This window comes from Cyprinus carpio, chromosome A8 (genome assembly GCF_018340385.1).
Source record: "Cyprinus carpio isolate SPL01 chromosome A8, ASM1834038v1, whole genome shotgun sequence".
Taxonomy (NCBI): domain Eukaryota; kingdom Metazoa; phylum Chordata; class Actinopteri; order Cypriniformes; family Cyprinidae; genus Cyprinus; species Cyprinus carpio.
Window position 1 is genome coordinate 11092862 of NC_056579.1, and position 18154 is coordinate 11111015.

At 35.0% G+C, this 18154-nt stretch overlaps 1 protein-coding gene across 1 annotated transcript; it reads right to left on the reverse strand.

Annotated features, from left to right (window-relative positions):
• Positions 1-207: 207 nt before the first annotated feature.
• On the reverse strand, positions 208-17538 carry cep104 (centrosomal protein 104). Its single transcript, XM_042763031.1, is given in 21 exon segments — positions 208-784; positions 2110-2252; positions 3006-3144; positions 3340-3448; positions 3770-3848; positions 4562-4622; positions 4841-4937; positions 5065-5270; positions 8699-8893; positions 10659-10781; positions 10783-10827; positions 11220-11426; positions 12769-12981; positions 13988-14145; positions 14411-14485; positions 14488-14588; positions 14676-14752; positions 16570-16632; positions 16722-16860; positions 16983-17197; positions 17512-17538. Coding segments are annotated over 21 exon segments (2649 nt in total). The 3' UTR covers positions 208-607.
• Between the last annotated feature and the right edge of the window lie 616 nt (positions 17539-18154).

Genomic DNA, 18154 nt, shown 5'->3' on the forward strand with positions numbered 1-18154 from the left:
TCAATCAGACACGATGAGAATCTGTCTGATGTTTAAATCTCTTGGACAGAATTGTTTACTTTCTTTTCAAAGGCTACTTTTTGGCTATGGTGCTAATGATGCTTTTGCTTTATTTTTAAATGTTAATTTTTTTGTTTGGCTAAATATTCACATACTCCACACACACACACACACACACACACACACACACACACACACACGCATGCACACTAAACAAACAAGTACAAAACAACATACAAGAATAAAATCAAATAGATTACAAAAAAATCCAGGTGATCCACATGAAATGGTAAACAGAGCAAAATACATAGTGCTTATCTGCTCATAAACAGCTCTGTTTTTCTGCTCAAGTATTTTTGTTCACAAACCATCGACATAATATTTTACATTCATTTATGGGTAAATTTTATATCAGGTGTCAATGATAATGTGTGCTTAGAATAATGATGCTGTGTCTTATAGGAATATTTCTAAATCAGTACAGCAATTAGTGCAGTAATGCATTATTTGATAACTTCATATAAAGTAGATTTGTGTTTTTTTGCTATGAATCACACATATGAGATTATTCCAGCAAAGCTACTAGAGTTAGCATTTATCCCATGTGCTATGCCTGTTGTATTCTTTTGGTAGAGGCCTTGCCTGGAGGAATTCTGGTGCGTCTGTTGATCCTAAAAGCAGGAGCGGGGATGCGACTGCCTCTGCCCAGCCCTCGAGTCTTGGACTCGGATATGACCGTTGTTGTCTTAGCTGTTGTTTTGCTGGCTGTATTTGTTATGGGTGACTTTTATTAGGGATGAGAATTAGAGAAAAACTGAGGAGTTAATGAGAAATGCATTGTGCGATGCTGCATAGTTTAGCCAAAGTAAACACAGTATTCAAAATTATAATATAATGAACAGTCCATTTATTCAGAGGCAGTGTGTGTGGGGAGGATGGGGCATTGTGGGACTCTTTGAGGTGGAATTGAGGTAATGTGGGGCAGCAGGGACTTGTAGGAGACAGTGTGGGGTTGTAAAGGTCTCATTGAGGCTAAAGGAGATGAATGATCACCTTGTGCGTGTGAGAGAGTGCTCTGCTGTACTGCTCTCCTCCTCCAGCCCTGCAAATACAAGACATGCACTGTTACACTGCTGTACAAGCAACGTGTATGTGAGAGAGACTTTAATACTCACTTTAATACTGGAGTCATTCACTTATCATCATGGGTGCTCTAATGTAAATAACCTCTACCTATGGAGTTGGTTTCAGTTTTGATTTCCTATCAGTGTTCTTATATTCCTAAACCTCAGAAATAATATTGCTAACAATGTCTTTCTAGCAAAAGAGCTCTTAGAAGTCGAGAACAACAAATGTATTTCCTGAACCAGTGTTGTGATTATAAAAATTAATTAATTGAATATATATTACAAAAGCACATAAAAGTACTAAAACTTTAACCAAAATTGAAAATGAAAACAGAAAATCTAAAATAAAACCAAATTCAAAATATGAATAAATTATTAGCAAAATTATATAAATAAAAGGAAATCATGAATTATGAGTGAAAGACTACATATTTTGGCATACTGCAATGACGACATCATTTGCGTCCATTAAAATTAATCAAAGATAATTGATATCGTTAAAGATACTGACAACTGCATCTCATTTTATGTAATAATTTGTTTAATGTCAGTGAAGTGTATTCTTCACATATTGGTATGCATCATTCTCTTTATCTTAACAAGATTGTGTAGAAAACAAAAGCTCACACTGTATTTCAGGGACAGTGTAACCCTCACAAAAACAGGTTTATGATTTGGACAATGTTGTACATGACGTGACACATTATTCATTTAACACAGAAGACACAAACCTCACGTAAAACATTGTATATCAGCTGGAGGCAGTACTTCATGTGACTTTTCAGAGCTGAGAGGTAAATAACTCTTGAGTGAACACCTCTCTACTGTCAGTCACAGATCATGAGCTCATCTGTATGACATGCAACAGAGAAACAAAATACACCAAGAATTTTCAGTTTCTTTGTGATGGATAAATAATTTAAATTCATTTCAGTCATTACTGTTGTGGCAGATTGCATTTGTGCACCAGGTTTGTTTGTTATTTTGTTTTTAATGACAATAAATGAGTTGATGATTTAGAGTTGCACCTTGTGGGTGTGTTTGTGTGTGATCTCACCTCCTCCCCTGAGGCGAAGTTTTCATGGCAGAGAGGACAGTGATTACAATTTTCTCCAGAAGTTGGTGCTGACAAAAAGTACAAAAGAATAAATCCATCACCAGGAAACACAACTAAATGAATGCAGAAAATTTCAGAAACAACACAACACTGCTCGGAAAAAAATCAGCAGTTGTGAAAGGTTATTTTTAGTGACACTGTCATGTGACCGATCTGATGAGAGAGTGGCTGTCTTATCTGATTTTTATGCATAATAAGAGTGCGACACAAAGGGACCAATATTAACACATGCCAAGCACTAAATGCAAGTAAAAGTGTGTAAAAAGGTGCAGTTACTCGTCTGTGATATTATGTGGGAACTGGAAGATCATACAAATTTTTTAATCTTCTTATGCCTATTATTTGAATGGAATGTTGTTGTTGTTTTTTCTTAAGAAATTCAAGCGGCAACATGTAAAATATTATTCTCATTAACCTGTCTAAATGGAAGTAGGAGGAAAATACGAAATTGTCTGTGTCCTTCACAGAGAACAGACACAATTAGTATCTGATGTTGCAAAGGACTCCATAAGCAGCACTGTTCATCATAAATATGCAAGAAAATCAACAGATAAAAAATTATACTGTTGTAAGGACAAAATCTCTGTACAGTATGTTTCACATAAACTAGAATATCATGGCCAGTAAGAAAGAATTGCCATTACCTCAATTCACCTGCCAAATGTTCATTTTGTACCCTGGTATCACATTTGTAACAGCACTGAGTGTGCTTTCTGGATGAGCATGAAACAAAAACACTGGGCAACCACACATAGACTCACCATTGCAAGAAGCGCATTGAGCATGTTCAATTAGCTTATCTCGGGTGAGAGCCTCGGAGCATAGAGGACACTGGGTGAAATTTGCCCTCTGCTCACACTCAGTCAGCAAGTGCTCTGTCAGGCACGCAATCTCCACCACCTAACAAACACATAAACATACTACATTATTAACACACTTTGCAAATTGAGAAGTAGTGTAACCAATATTAAATATTTTGAAATATGACAGCTCGTGTGCATGTGTGTGTGTGTGTGTGTGTGTGTGTGTGTGTGTGTGTGTGTGTGTGTGTGTGTGTGTGTGTGTGTGTGTGTGTGTGTGTGTTTGTGTGTGTACCTGTCTGCACTGAAGGCAGCGCTGCAGCATCGGGCAGTGTTTCCAGTAGTGCAGGTCGAGTCCATCCTCAGTGAATGATTAATCTCTCTCTCCACAGAAAATACACAGACTAGAAAAAACAGCACCAGCATCAACTCTGATTTGATCTTTCATTTCTCACTCAACATGCTATTAAGATGTTTTCCCAGCAGTACAAAGAGAAACTTATTAAATGAGAGCCCATTAGCACTGCACATTATGCTATCACTTTCCAGATGTCTTGGTGAGATAATATTAGTGCATTTATAACAGCTACACAAGACAAAACCTTGACTTTGCAGAGTGGTACTGAACCAGAAACTCTCCATAAACTGAGATTCTACTGACTGGGAGAATTACTAACTGCTCAGTTGAGAGAATCAACGAAGAAGTGACAAGAAGAAGTGCTTACTTGTCTAAGAAGTTAACTCCAGATGGTCCACTGCTTTTCACAACAGCAGGTACAGACTGGTTTACCTTCTTAACACCTGCTGAAACCAAGAGAAACATATTTAACCCTCACATTCTGCTCAGACTGAATTTACACTTATGTCGTTTTAGTTTTGTTTATATAATATTGTAGTATTTATTCATATTTAGAATTAGCCTTTTCAGTTTTAATTTAAAGTGATTTCAAATTTAACAATCATCCTGATGGTCCAATGTTAAATAAACAGTATATTTCCAAGCTATTAAATTGGCCCCTCTCGGTTACCATTCCAAAACTGAGGGTTAATACTGATGTGTAGGCAGTACAAGCAGGGAAGTTTGTTAAGTACTGGCTAATTAGATGGTAATTTGAGGAAGTGCATTGTGATGTGTGCTTTAGAGAGAATAAAGAAAGAGTGATGGTCTGGTTCTCGCTGTTTTTATTATTTGACTAAAGTTACATAAACAAATACAAAGAAGGGCATACAGACATCCAGCTAAAAGACAGATACAAAGATCTGTGACTGTGGCAGGTTTAGTTTAAAAATGTCCCATCAGACATTTTGATTGGAAGCCCTTAGATATATTTTTGATCCTTTATATTATTTCAACTCGATAATTTAACATGGTGACATGTTAAGCCTTAAAACAAAAACACAAAGAACAAAAGCTGGTAAGCTGAAAGACTAGCTTGTGAATGATTTGCAGTGTTTGCTGCTATTATATAAGACTGATCTTTACTGAGATGGTTCACAAAAAACACCACTTTACACACCTGATTTGGTTGCCTTCTCTGCTTTTTTCTCAGGTACTTTGGTATTTTCCTTCCCTTTCTCCTAAAACACATATTCACATCTTTAATGCATTTATGAATTCATCTATTTGTACATTTGATGACCAAAAGGGTCTCAACAGTCATTCAGTCCAGGTGCAATCTAGCTAAAGAACTTTCAGATATGAAAATGTTAGTGCCAGATGTGAAGAAAGACATTTTTTGTGAGAGCATTAAAAACAAAATAGAAGAGACTAGGCCACGCGTGACCCATCAACCTACACTGATCTCCTTCAGCACTGCAAGCTGCTCTTGTAAGCTCCTGATTTCCTCTTTTTCTTTCTTACCATCTTCTTTTTCTGACCCTTTTTTGGCTTTTGAAGTAAAATAGTGAGACAGAGAGACTGAATGCAGTATCCCAACATTCCCAAAGCCCACACACAAACATTCCAAGTGTTTTAATCATGAAACTTAAGGCTAACAATGCTCTCCAGACCGGTTTTACCCGTGTGTTGATGGTGTTTCCATTTAACTTGGCAAGTGAGTCAAAAAGGTTCTTGTAGAGGACATTTTTACGTGTGCTGGTGTCATCAGGTGGCAGATAATTCAGAACTGCTTTTCCATGAAGACCGTACATAGCCTGGACAACTCTCACAGAGAGTTCCTGCACTGAGGCATCGCTGTGCTCCAATCCACCTGCCAGAAACTTACACAACATACATCACACACAAATATATTTAATTATTAATTCATTTAAATATAATCAAGTGATTTTAGAATAGATGCACTACTGTTAAAGCTTTTGGTGCCAGTAAGATTTATCTAGTATCTAAGAATAATGGTTTCCACAAAAATATTAAGCAGCACTGTTTTTAACACCGATAATAACTAAACATATATTTTTACCTTCTGTAAAACATTTGCATTATATTCCAAATATTTGTCCCTCACTTTCTCTCTCCCATTCTCCATACACAGATCCCATTCATCTGCCCCTAGGCTCTGGATCTCTCATTTTAATTACAAGAAACCCAATCGCCTCTCTGCTGTGCCCTGAAGCCCATCTCATCTCCCGGGAAACCAGCAAGCAGGAGGCATTTAGCAGCCATCCCTCCATGTAACCTACAGCAACCATTTCGTGGGAGATCACCAATGAAAAAGACCAAACTAACAGAAAGACCCCAAAAATATTTAAAAGGACATTTGGGAGCTGATTCATTGCTGATAATTGCAAAAATATCTATCTAAAGAAAAGTTTAAAAATAACTGTACTGTTACTGTTCTTCACATTGTTCCAAACCTGTATGACTTGTTTATAGAAATTCCAGACTGCTTTAATCTATACAACAAGCTTACTATGGCCTGCATCTGTCCAGATATTTTAAAGTCCACAAGTTGTCCATAAGACTCATGAAAGAAAGAATGTCATACAGGTTTTAAACAACATGAGGGTGTATAAATGATGAGATAATGGTAAAACTAACCCCTTTAGTATCCAGTCCATAAATACCAACGATATGTAAATTCTGGCTGATACAGATAAGCTGATAATTATTTATTGTTATGGCCAATAACAATAAATGGCCAATATTAAAATATTAAAAACTCTAACATTGCATGATAACTGATATACCATTACCCACCTAACTAAATCATGTGGAAAAAAATGAGACTACAGGCCACCTAGGTGTGGTGTACATAAACCTTCCAAGCTAACAAGCAAAACCAGAAGCCCAACTGGAACACAGACAGAAACCTCGCAGTGCAGTTCCTTGTGAAATTTTACATTCTCTGTTGTCGAAGTGCCACAAGTTTGCATTGCAAACATACTTCAAACTGCATAGATCCCAAAAGAAAAAACACAACAAAAAGATAAAACTGTCTACGACAACGACAAGACCCTGAAGAAAATAAGACCCTAAGGAACTGCAATTTTAACAGCTTAACCATTTTGTACATCTAGGTGCTGGGGCAGAGAGAGGGAGAATTAGACTTTGCTTGGATGATTTTCATAAACTATGCAATGGATATGCAACTGGCTGTCAGAACCGGCTTTTTAAGAAACTAATGGTAACAGACATTACGTAGGGTCGACTACACCCTCTCTGTCATACAAAGGCTACTTTGTTTCAGTCTAATGAAGCCCTCAAAAATCCTAATGATAGCTGTGAGAATAAAATTAACCTTCAGATCCCAACAGAAAGGTTAAATTTGTGTTATTTTGGCCAATAAAACCCCAAATATTTGTTTGCGGTCTTAGATGCTAAAGCACAGTTTGGGTTTGCACATGCACCCAACAGCTGACACCTAATGGCAGTCAGAGTGTGTGGTCTCATAACAGCATTCAAGTTACAACACACACTCTTTCTTACACATTTATAAATTCTCAAAAATATATTGCAATCAATACAGGTCTGTTTAGTGTAAAAATAATATGTAAATATTTGTATATTTTTATTTGAATACTTTTTTCAGCGATTTTATCACTGGAGGCCAGCAGGTTTGCTGTACATTTGGTAGTAAGTGTTCCCACTGCTGGCTGCTCTATCGTTATTAGTGGGCAGCACAACTAACCATAGCGGCTGAGCATATGAACACAAATGGATAAAGAAAACACAAAAAGGATGTTATTCTACTTTGACAATGAATCAGCTTTTCTTGATGCTAAAAATTAATATTCTGGAGAGAAATGTGTTGTATTTATCATCATGCAGCATACTGCATCATAAACAAGATACTAATGGAGAACTCAAACTTGGAGAACATTTTCTGGATAACTTTGTTGTTGATAAAATCCCATGGTGATTACATCACTGCTCATTTGCATAATGTTAAACTCTGCAATGATTGCATGAGTCATTTCTAAAAGATGGTTGAGGATGATATTTTGGGTATTTTAATCAATAATGAGTGATTATTATTTAACATAATATTGGGCTGTATGATTTATAATAATATACAGCATTGGTATCAGAGTACATCATCAAATTATTCATAACAATGTGTGGCCTTTGCTGTACTTTACCTCCCACATGCATGAGTCACAAATATCTTTATTTATACAGTGCAATATGCAACAAAGTTGTACACAATGCTTACAGAGACACAACCTGTCTATCAACAACTAAAACCGACACAAATCAGTGTCTGTCAGTCAGAACACTTTAAAACATCCTCAGTTTTCCAGGAACCTGAAAAATGTCCATCCTTATCACACAGATCATGATGACTGTCACAAGACAAAGTACTTCAGCTTTTCTTTCGCACGGTATTTTTCTGAACAACAAGTTGATCTGTCTGGGTCACATTCTCCATTGCTTTTTTAATAGCGTATACATTATATTCCTTATATACAATCTATTAAAATATTGTATATTGTGATTGTACCACTGGTTATCAGTATGTATAATATAACTACATTTACATGCACAGTTACAATGGAGCTACAGCATGGTTTTACATTAGATTAACGTATATACTGAAATAAAATCACATTATCTAGGTCTGTAAGACCAATGTCAAGAAAAAAAGTATGATACACAGATGTACGGAAAAGTCGTGAACAATAATTTACTGCAAAAAAAAAGCACACTGAATTAGCAAAAGGGACTTTTTGCCATTCTAGAAAACATTTTATTGGATAAAAATTTCAGATATGCCACTGAATATTTTTTTTATCCTTTTTTCCCAAATTAAATTTTAAATTAGAAGCTCTACCTGCTAAAAGACCATTTTGTTAACTTTAAGGAGTATGGTCAAATTAAGAAGGCCGCAGAGCTGATGGATGAGAAGCCACAAAACTATCTTTAGGAGTCTTTTTAAAGTGTTTTGTGCCCAGACCTGTTTATGAAATTGTTCAGACAAAATTTGGCAGATTGAAATGAGGAAATTTCATAGCAGGGTTACAGTAAATGACAAGATCTCTACTCAGGCTACCAGAAAACCACAAATATTTGACAATTCCAGATTCTCTGCAAGTCAGGTCATCAAGAAAAGTTTTTCTATTCAACTGGATATGTTTTTCTGTTGACAATTTTTTGAGTGGAATTTTACCACATCACACTCAATGACCTGAATAGCTGCAGTAGTCGCTTCATTACAGATGTATACAGATAAGTTATTTCAAAACTCTGTACTGACCTGTATGAAGGTAATAGCTGGGGTTCTCAGCCTCAGGGTTGATTCTCCAGCCCTGGAGAGCAGATTATTCCAAGTCTGTTCCACACAGTGACTGATCTCAGATTTGCCCAGCAGATGGTTGGGAATAAACTCACTCAGAATCATTCGAAGCAGATTCAGAGATGCAAAATGCAATACAAATACAGACAGTTGTTACTTTACACACTAAAATTCATATGCAGGGTTTATATTCAATATTGTCACATTTCATATGATATTCTATCATTTTAAAAAAGCAACTTTTACATCCCATGACAGAGTTTAAGAGTTTCTATAGTGTTTATAAACAACTTCATGTTGGAACCTCTGTGTACCCATTACAAATTACCATCTAACCCAAGAAAAATACTGAATATTCATTTTTAAAATGTATTCATTAACAAGGCATGTTTATTTTAGAACCACCTGGAATCATTTTCCACCAGAATTGCAGTTTTAAGGTGCAATTATAAACAGAAGCTGTGTAAGAAACCGCCTAAGGCCTTTACAGCAACACATGGCGCAGAGTAACGCCAACAGGTCAGTTAAAGCACACAGTTAAATGCTGTGCTGTGTTAGTTTAGCTAAACAACCGTGGGGAGAGGGTCACTGGAATGTGTCCAGCAGTGGGCACATTGTTCAGACTCTCAGTACAACCATTTAAAACGGTTTAGAATGAAACTGAAGGCCACGACTTTTAATGTGCATGATTTATCTAAGGACTGACAGCACAATAAAAAACAGCTGTCACGCCACAACCACAAACATGCATGTGCTTTGAGAATACATGAGGGTTAGAAAGTGATCTATTTATATGCAAAAAAAAAAAAAAAAAAAAAAAAAAAAAAAAAAAAAAAAAAACAGCTAAACGTTCATTAATACACGTTACTCAATGTCATGGCAAATTGTAAAAAACCATTTAATGAACAGTAAGAGCCTGAGGTCAGTGGAAAAATTCCATGAACAGAAAAACTATTCTTGATTTTGTGCCTATAACATTTAGCTGTTTTGTTCATATTTATAACAAACAGGTACAGATTGTGTTCCTCATATTTTCATTTGGGTTGCTTAATGTCAAGAATATTTCATACATGTCACTGCAGGTAGTAAGAAAAAAACAAATACTGTATGCTAAATTTACCACCAGGGTAAAAAGTTTTAAATATTTTCTTTAGTAGACGGTTTGTATGTCTTTCATTTTAATCAATCAATTCCCTTATATCAGAAAGGGTCAGACCGACAGTTTTACAATTCAATTTAAAAAAAATAATAATATTACAGTTCCTAGTAAAGTTACTCTATAAAATTAATTCATTCTTTAATTTAGTTATTTTGAGTGCTAGGCCATGGTTAATAGAAGTCACTATTAAAATGATGATAGTTTGTAACACCATAGACTGCGAGATTTATTAGTTTGTTTTTCAGGCAGGTCCAGGTAATAAGTGTGAAAGTTATTAAAAATAAAAAAATTGCACTCAATGTCTCTATCAAAAAAAGAAATTGGCTTTTTCAACTGTAAGGAACTCTCATTCTACAACCACCATATACTGAGCATTACGATTTATCCAAATCTCCTGTTAATTTTTCTACAGTTGGTCTGTCTTCTCCCCCTCATACCCACTGTTAGTAGAAAACCTGGCTAAGTTCACCCTTGGGAGAGATAAGCCAAGCTTTCCACTACATTTGTTGCTGTATCACTTCCACAGATAATCCACAATACTGGACAGAACACGACACCTGCTAAACAGTCACTACTATCAGTCGTGCTGATGGTGCCATTCTGTCTTTAGCCTGAAACCAAACTGAAAAGATGGGAACATGAGAGAAATTAGAAAGAGAGGGTCAGAGTAAGAAAGAGAGTAGGAGAGGCTGAGAAACAAAAGAAGGGGAGTGATAAAATCGGAGAAAAGGACTTGGCAAAATAAAGATAGAGTTCTCGTACAGATGACACTTTATCTGTGAGAGCTTTCTTGCAGAGGAACACAGCTGCTCTAGTCATTCTCCGCAGTTCTGCTTTTGGGGTTCCAGGTGGAACCTCCATCAGTTTCTTGTAGACTGTCAGCAAAAGCATCCTCCCTGTAGGACAACATCTTGGAATCGGCACCTGCCACCTTTGAGAAACAGACCGAGAAAGAGAAAGTGAGGATTAAATTCCAGAAACAGCACACTAACAGAATACACCAGATGACCATTTGACACATAGAGTTTGCCCAGTGTCACATAGAATTGGCCCAGTGTCACGTAGAGTTTGCCCAGTGCTGTGAGACAGTAAAAAAGAGTACACCAGCTGACCATTTGACCTTTGTAATTTATTGTTTGGATAGTTCTGTGAGACAGTAAACTAAATTTTTTGTCATAAATAACTTAATATTTATTTTTTTTTAAACTAATATGTATATTTTTTAGTTGTTGTTAATATGATTTTGATTTGAAAACAAATAATTTATACCAGTTTTGTAAATACTAAAATCGATGACCTGGAGGCTGTAAATGAGTGTCTAACCAGACTGTCTCCAAAGATGTCGATGGGCAGACTGGCCTCTCTCTGAGCTTTCTCTGTGAGGGGTTCTGGTTGTCCTGTGGCCCCAGGACTACATGGGATAGTTGTGTCTGTCAGAGGGGGCATCTCATCGAGCTCACTGATTGGCTGATCACTCGACCTCTTTCTAAGTGCTGGTAAAGGCCTCTCGTCATAAGGAAGGGAACTGATCTGTGAAAATACATACATAAATACTCATGTTGATTCCATGACTCCAAACATTTTTATACAAAAATTCAAATATTGATTCTATGTCAAAGACTTTAATAAAATATTTAAAATATATATTTTTTTTAAATTTGTTTAATTTCTGTTTTTAGTGAGAAATATAAATACTGTTACAGTTGAGGGTTTATTTAAAACTGGAAAGACTGGTCTGCCTTCCATCCTATAATTTTCAATCACTAGCTGTGTTCTCATCTTACATGTTATTTCAAAGGTGATGAACAGAATGATTCATATTATTTTAAATTTGTTGGTCTGTTTTCCTTTTATATTTAATTTAAAAGGTGTTGGAAAGTTTTGACTGAGTCATCTGACATGCAAAACATGCTGCTATTGAGGTGGAATATGGGTAAGGTTCAGGTTTGGTGGTATGGGTAGGTTTAAGGGTGGGTTCTTAAATATAGGGATGGGTCACAGTGTAATTATACATGTAATTACAAACAATTTACAGATGTTATTTTTTTAGGATTTTTAAAAGATGTACAATAAAAAGTTTAAAAATAAAAGTACCAAATGATTTTTTGAATAAGAATGTAAGTATATAGTAGTTAAGGCCCTTAATATAAAGTGGGACCGAAAATGAAAATGAAAGGTCCTCTAAGAAAAGTCTTTGTCATCTGACACAGTCAAATAACCCCCTGATAATTATATTCTTAAATATACCCACTTAAAAAAAATGATATATTTTTTAGGATTCTTAAATGTATAGAAAGTTTATGCATTATATTACATTTGATTATATTTCAATTTTTTTTTATGTGTGTATGTGTGTGTTTATTTATTTTAATTGTTAATTTATTTTCTGCCACTTTTCTTAATGTGTATATATATATATATAGAGAGAGAGACCTCATTTTAATGTTAAAAAAAATATCTTCCAGAAGTGTGTAAACATCTCGACCTCTGGCATGGTTTAGGGCAGTACTACGTTAGTAGCACAAGAATTACACACTTCACCATTAAACCCTTTAATTAAATCTTTAAACGTAAAACTCTCTAGCTAATGCAAATCCCTGGCATGCATGTTAAGCACATTTAAATAATAAATCTATAAAGAGCCTTGTGTCAGTGAAGATAGAGCTACATTGGTGGAAAGGAACAGAAGCAGTGTTTCATCAAGGAAGACTGAGGATTACAGCAGAAAGTAACCTTAAAATTAGCATTTGTGATAAGATATATTAATGAACAAAAAAAAAAGTGGACACAAGTAACACATTAGAACAATAACATCATACTTTATTTTTCTTATATGGCTGTTTATTCTGTGTACATCAAAGACTTCAAAGACATCGATCTTGGGGACATGAGGAGGAGTGAGGGATGTTTGGGCAACGGTATGTTTGGGGCTAGCTGCTTTCAAAGTGTCCTGCTCATCTGTCTCCTTGACATGTTGCCTCTGTCTTCTCTTCCTGGGTGAGTCTGCTGGATGAGGCGTGTCTTTCTGTGTCCCAACACGTGGAGAGGGAAAATCAGAGATGGGAAGCTCAGAAGTTCTGTGGATCTGAAACAAGTTTCACACATTTTTTGAATTTTTGTTGATTTGATAAAAGTTTTTTATATTTTTAATTAGTAAATTTTTAAATATGAAATGATTAAAAGGCTAATAAATATTAAGAACCTTAACCTATTATTTTTCAGATATTGACTGTATGAAAAAAATAACCACACGCTACAGATAAAGGTTTGTCAGAACAAAGGCAGAACACAAGTTTTGTCAGAATACTGGCTTTGTTTGTAAGTGTTTGTAGTAATTATTTGATATCTGACTGTGTCTTTTGTTGTCTGATGTGTAAGTATGTATCTTGGCTTCTCAGGAGAACCAGCACAATCACTATTCAGCTGGGAAACCAGCATATCAGAGTACAAATCTCACTGGAGCTAGAGTCCCTCACAACACAAGAGATGCTTTATTCATGCATTCATTGCAGGAGAAGAAATTTAGAGAGACACACAGGAATATGGACGGATGAAAGTCATTAACTGACTTCTAAGAATTAAGTGCAATGGATGGATACAGGAATATGGATGGATAGATGTCATTAACTGACATTCTGAGAAGTGCAATGGATGGATTTTTTTACATTTTTTTGATTTTTTGTTTAATATTGTTATACTGTAAATTATTATTAGAGTTTATAATAAGTGTTTTCTATTTTAATATATTTTAAAATGTAATGTAATTCTGTGGTGGCAAAGGTTTTCAGCAGCCATTACTCAAGTCTTCAGTGTGACATGATCCTTCCAATTATTATTATCAGTGTGCTTCTTAATATTTTTGTGGTAACCATGATACTTTTTTGATGAATAGAATGCTCAAATTATTTTTTTGTAACATTGCAAATGCTTTTACTGTCACTTTTGATCATTTTTAATGTTGCAAATGCCTTACTGAATCTGTTTAATGCAAAGTATTAATTTTATTTTATTTTTAATCTTATTTAAAATCTTATTGAACCAAAAATTTGAACATGAGTGTAAATGTGGACAGATATGGATGGATGTTTTACCTGACTGACATCCAGCAGGTCATGGAGCTCCAGCTGTTTGTAGACGGTGAGTCTGTAAGCTTCCATTTGTTCCTTTTTCTGCTTGGCTGTGTCATAGTCCTCTCTTTCTATGGCACTGTGTTTCTCTACATCATACCGGCCCAAACGCTCGCCCACCTAAAAAGAAAAAGAGAAAATTTGAAAAAAAGAAACGAGAGGTTGTTAAACACTTATCTGAGGTATATAAAAAAAAGACATCTGTAATTTGCTTAGTAATTACTGTCAGGCTAAAATTAACAGGTAACTAAAGGAATGTTACAGCTCTATTAGAATACACCTGGATGCATTTCACTCCAGTGTGTAATATTATTATTATACTGTGTGTGAAATTATTGTTGTGTTACATGTGCAAACAAAGTTGTGTAAGGGAAAATATGATAATTTTTTGAAGTTTTTCAATAGCTTGTTTGAGTTTTTTGGCCAGATCAAATCTTTCCTCTCGAACCATGTCCTGTTTTTCTGGTCCAGTAAACGAATGAAATGAGCCACCTCAGGGTCCTGATACATGTCAAACGCCAAGTCATTGAGCGGCAAGATAGAGTCACATTCATAACTTGAGAGCCTGCAAAATAACAAGAGAAAACAGAAGAGAAAGACAGAAGACTGTGTGCATAAGTTTATTGTAATGCAATATAATTTCAGTTTTTACCCGGTGTGTGTGCCATCCAAAGCTGAGCTGTGTTGGCTGTTGTTTAGATATTGATCAATCAGCTGATCTTTGCTTAGCTGGGACAAAAACAAGAAATTGGCTAAATGTTATTGCAAAGAAAAAAAACCCACTATTGTTCAAAAGTTTGAACAGGGGGTCAGTTTTGAAAGTAATTAATGCTTTTATTCAGAAAGAATGTATTCAATTTATTAAAAGTGGCAAATAAGTGATTTTTTTTTCATCATAGAATCCTAAAAATGTATTATGGTTTCCCCCAAAGTCCCCCCAGAGTTTTTGACATTGATAATAATAAGAAAAGTTTCCAATCAAGTATATAAGAATGATTTCTGAAGGATCATTTGACAGTGAAGACTGGAGTAATGATGCTGAAAATTCAGTTCTGCCATCAAATAAATTACTTTAAATGCATTAAAATAATAAAAAAAAATTAATTTGCACATTGTTATAACATTCACAATTACTCAAGAGTTTTACAAAAAATAAATGCAGCATTGGTGAGCATAAGAAACTTCTTTCAAAAAAAAAAAAAAAAAAAAGCTAACTGACCTCAAACTTTTGAACAGTAGTGTACATAATATACTTATACATTTAAATTCTGAATTTAATAGCCTAAAAACAACATCCTTTGAATCAAATGTCTTCCGGCTATTAATATCTTTCCAACAAACAAAGGTTAAAAATCTTGATTTCTGCCTGTGAACCAAAACTGATTATCACTAGACTCCTGGATAACACAAAGAGACTCCAGCCTGGACAGAGAGAGAGAGGGATTAAAGATTAACAATGCAGAGATTGTTAGCAAGGTGGGAGAGGACGAGAGAGAGAGGAAGTCGTGGAGGGAAAAAAAAGGGGGGAGACAAGGTGAGAGTAAGATGAGAAAGAGAGCATGAGAAAGAAAGCAGAGGGTAGTGGGATAAAGCGAACAGGAGAAAGGGGAGGGCTGAAAGTCACGGTGATATGGATATATTGATGAGTGATCTGATCTGAAGCTCTGCTGTGCTTATGGAGCTCAGACTCACATTACACAGATATTACACCATTAGACCTGCTCAAGAACCACAACACGCATATACACAAAAATGCTGCTGTAAGACTACTGAAATTATGAATTATTATTTATTTAAACTGAAAGGCACAAAAAAAAAAACCTGATGCATGCATACAGGCATTTAGATGAATTCTGCTCCATCTAGTGGTCAGTATGAGAAGCATCCAAATCAAGGTTAGGCAAAACAGAATTTAAAATTTGGTTTTCAGTTCACAGGAATTTCATTAGTCCAAAACAACACTGCATGTTTTGTTCCAAAACAGGGATGGTTCATTTTAACATACTAGCCATATTTTTTTAAAGTAAAGTTAACTTATACTATTCAAATGATAAACTCCAAATCTTAATTTTACTTCAAATGATAAACTCCTAAATAAATAAATAAAAAATTAAATTAAATAAAATTATTTTAACACTACTTAAAATATCAAGGGGTACTTCAAGTAAATTATTTAGGTTATTTTAAGATAACAGATTAATTTAGCTAAATGTACATAAAATGTGAGTAAATTTAAATTCTTCCTTTACAAATTAAAATCAACATCCTGCTTTTAGCATTAATTCAAATTTGGGAGCAAAACTACAGTTTCAAAAGTATTCTCGATTCAGTTCTGAATGATGAACAACACTGCTCCAACTGCTCAGCTTAAATTCTACTTTCTGAATGATGAACAACACTGCTCCAACTGCTCAGCCAAGCACTGAGGAATCATTCCCAACATCTGCTATAGTCTCTATGAAATTTTGCTTGTTACATGCTTAACAGAAATCCATCGCCATCTAGAGGATGTGAAGAGAACAATTCCATAAACTGAAGTTACTTACTGCTGTCCCTATGTCATTTCCATCCACAGGGTCACCCAAAATATTTAGGGCCACCAATGCAACCTAGAATTTAGGAAAGAATGTGATATAACATTGATGTGACATTACAATAAACAAATCAGCCCTAATTTCCCACATGAATCTGTTTGTACCTGATTGTAGATGTTGTATTGATTAACATGGTTTCTGTGAAAGGTGAGCTTTAAGTAAGACCCAACAGCATCAACGTGAACAGACTTCAGCTCTCTGGCTCTGAAACCAGTCTTTTCGTTGTCAGAGAGGGAAACATACCTAGACAGCACATTACACTCAATACAGTTAGTTCAGCAAAAACATTAGGTGTTATATACTTAATCACATTATATGTTGATGATGACCAGAACATAGCAGTGATAATTAGGTCCTTTAGTTACCCTTTTCTGTGGAGAATGTGTGTAGACTGTTGGTGTGATTTGGATTAGTTGGGTTTATGTAGTATGTCTGAAATGTGTATTTCGATCTTGGATGGGATCAGGTACTGATGGGCCAGTAGCTGGAGTTTCCGGACACGACATCTCTCAACCAACTGCAATATGATTTCTTGAGGGAATGGACAGAACCTACATACAATAATTAGAAAAATATATTCCTAAAAAAGTATTCCAGAACTTTAATCTTTGTTAATTATTGAGGGAATGGACAGTAAACAGCTATTAAAGTGAATATTATCAGCTATTAAATAGCCTTGATAGTTATCAATTATTTATCATTATTATCCTACTTCTATAGTTTGTCTTCGAAACCAGTCCTAACTACAAAATTATGCAAAAATTTAACCACTGTACATTGTAACATAATTAAGATAATGATAGTTAATATGGTGTGTATGAAGGGTTTGAAGGTTTTCGCATGGATGTTTATTTTTTGGTAATTTTTGTTTAATTCATGACCAGACCAGCTGACCACAGTGAAGCCTATCTTATGAGGCATCCTGTAACTGAGCTCTGATGTACGTAGAATATGAACAATATATGATGTTTAATTTCACAAAACACCAACACTCTAATATAAAACATATAAAAAGAACCTGTAATTTGGCAACATTCCTTGACATGAGAGTAACATGTCGCTTCTGATGTATCCTATTCAAAGTAACGTTATATGTATTTTACCACATTGGCAGCTACTTGTTGTTGTAACACTGTAATTGTCTACAGTGAAGTCTACACTTAAATATTGCATATGTATTCAGAACTTTGCTGCTTATTATGAAAGACTTTAGTCATAATTATGATTGTTATGTATAGAATTTAGCCTTGGTGTGCAATCTGGCTATTTAATACATATTATATTTCATTTTCCACTATGAGCGTGTATGCCCACAATTCTTTGTTGTTTATGTTTGTAGATGCACAGGAATTAAGGACGAGGAATTAAGAAAAAAAAAATCGCTACCTTTTATGACACATATGTAATATCAGTATGTATGTGACAAATAATGTACCTTAAACCTTGAACGGTGAAGAATTTAGAATTTTATGTTAATTTTATATTTTCTATATTTATTTTTATATTTATATTTTAAACAAATTGAAAAGAAAAAAAA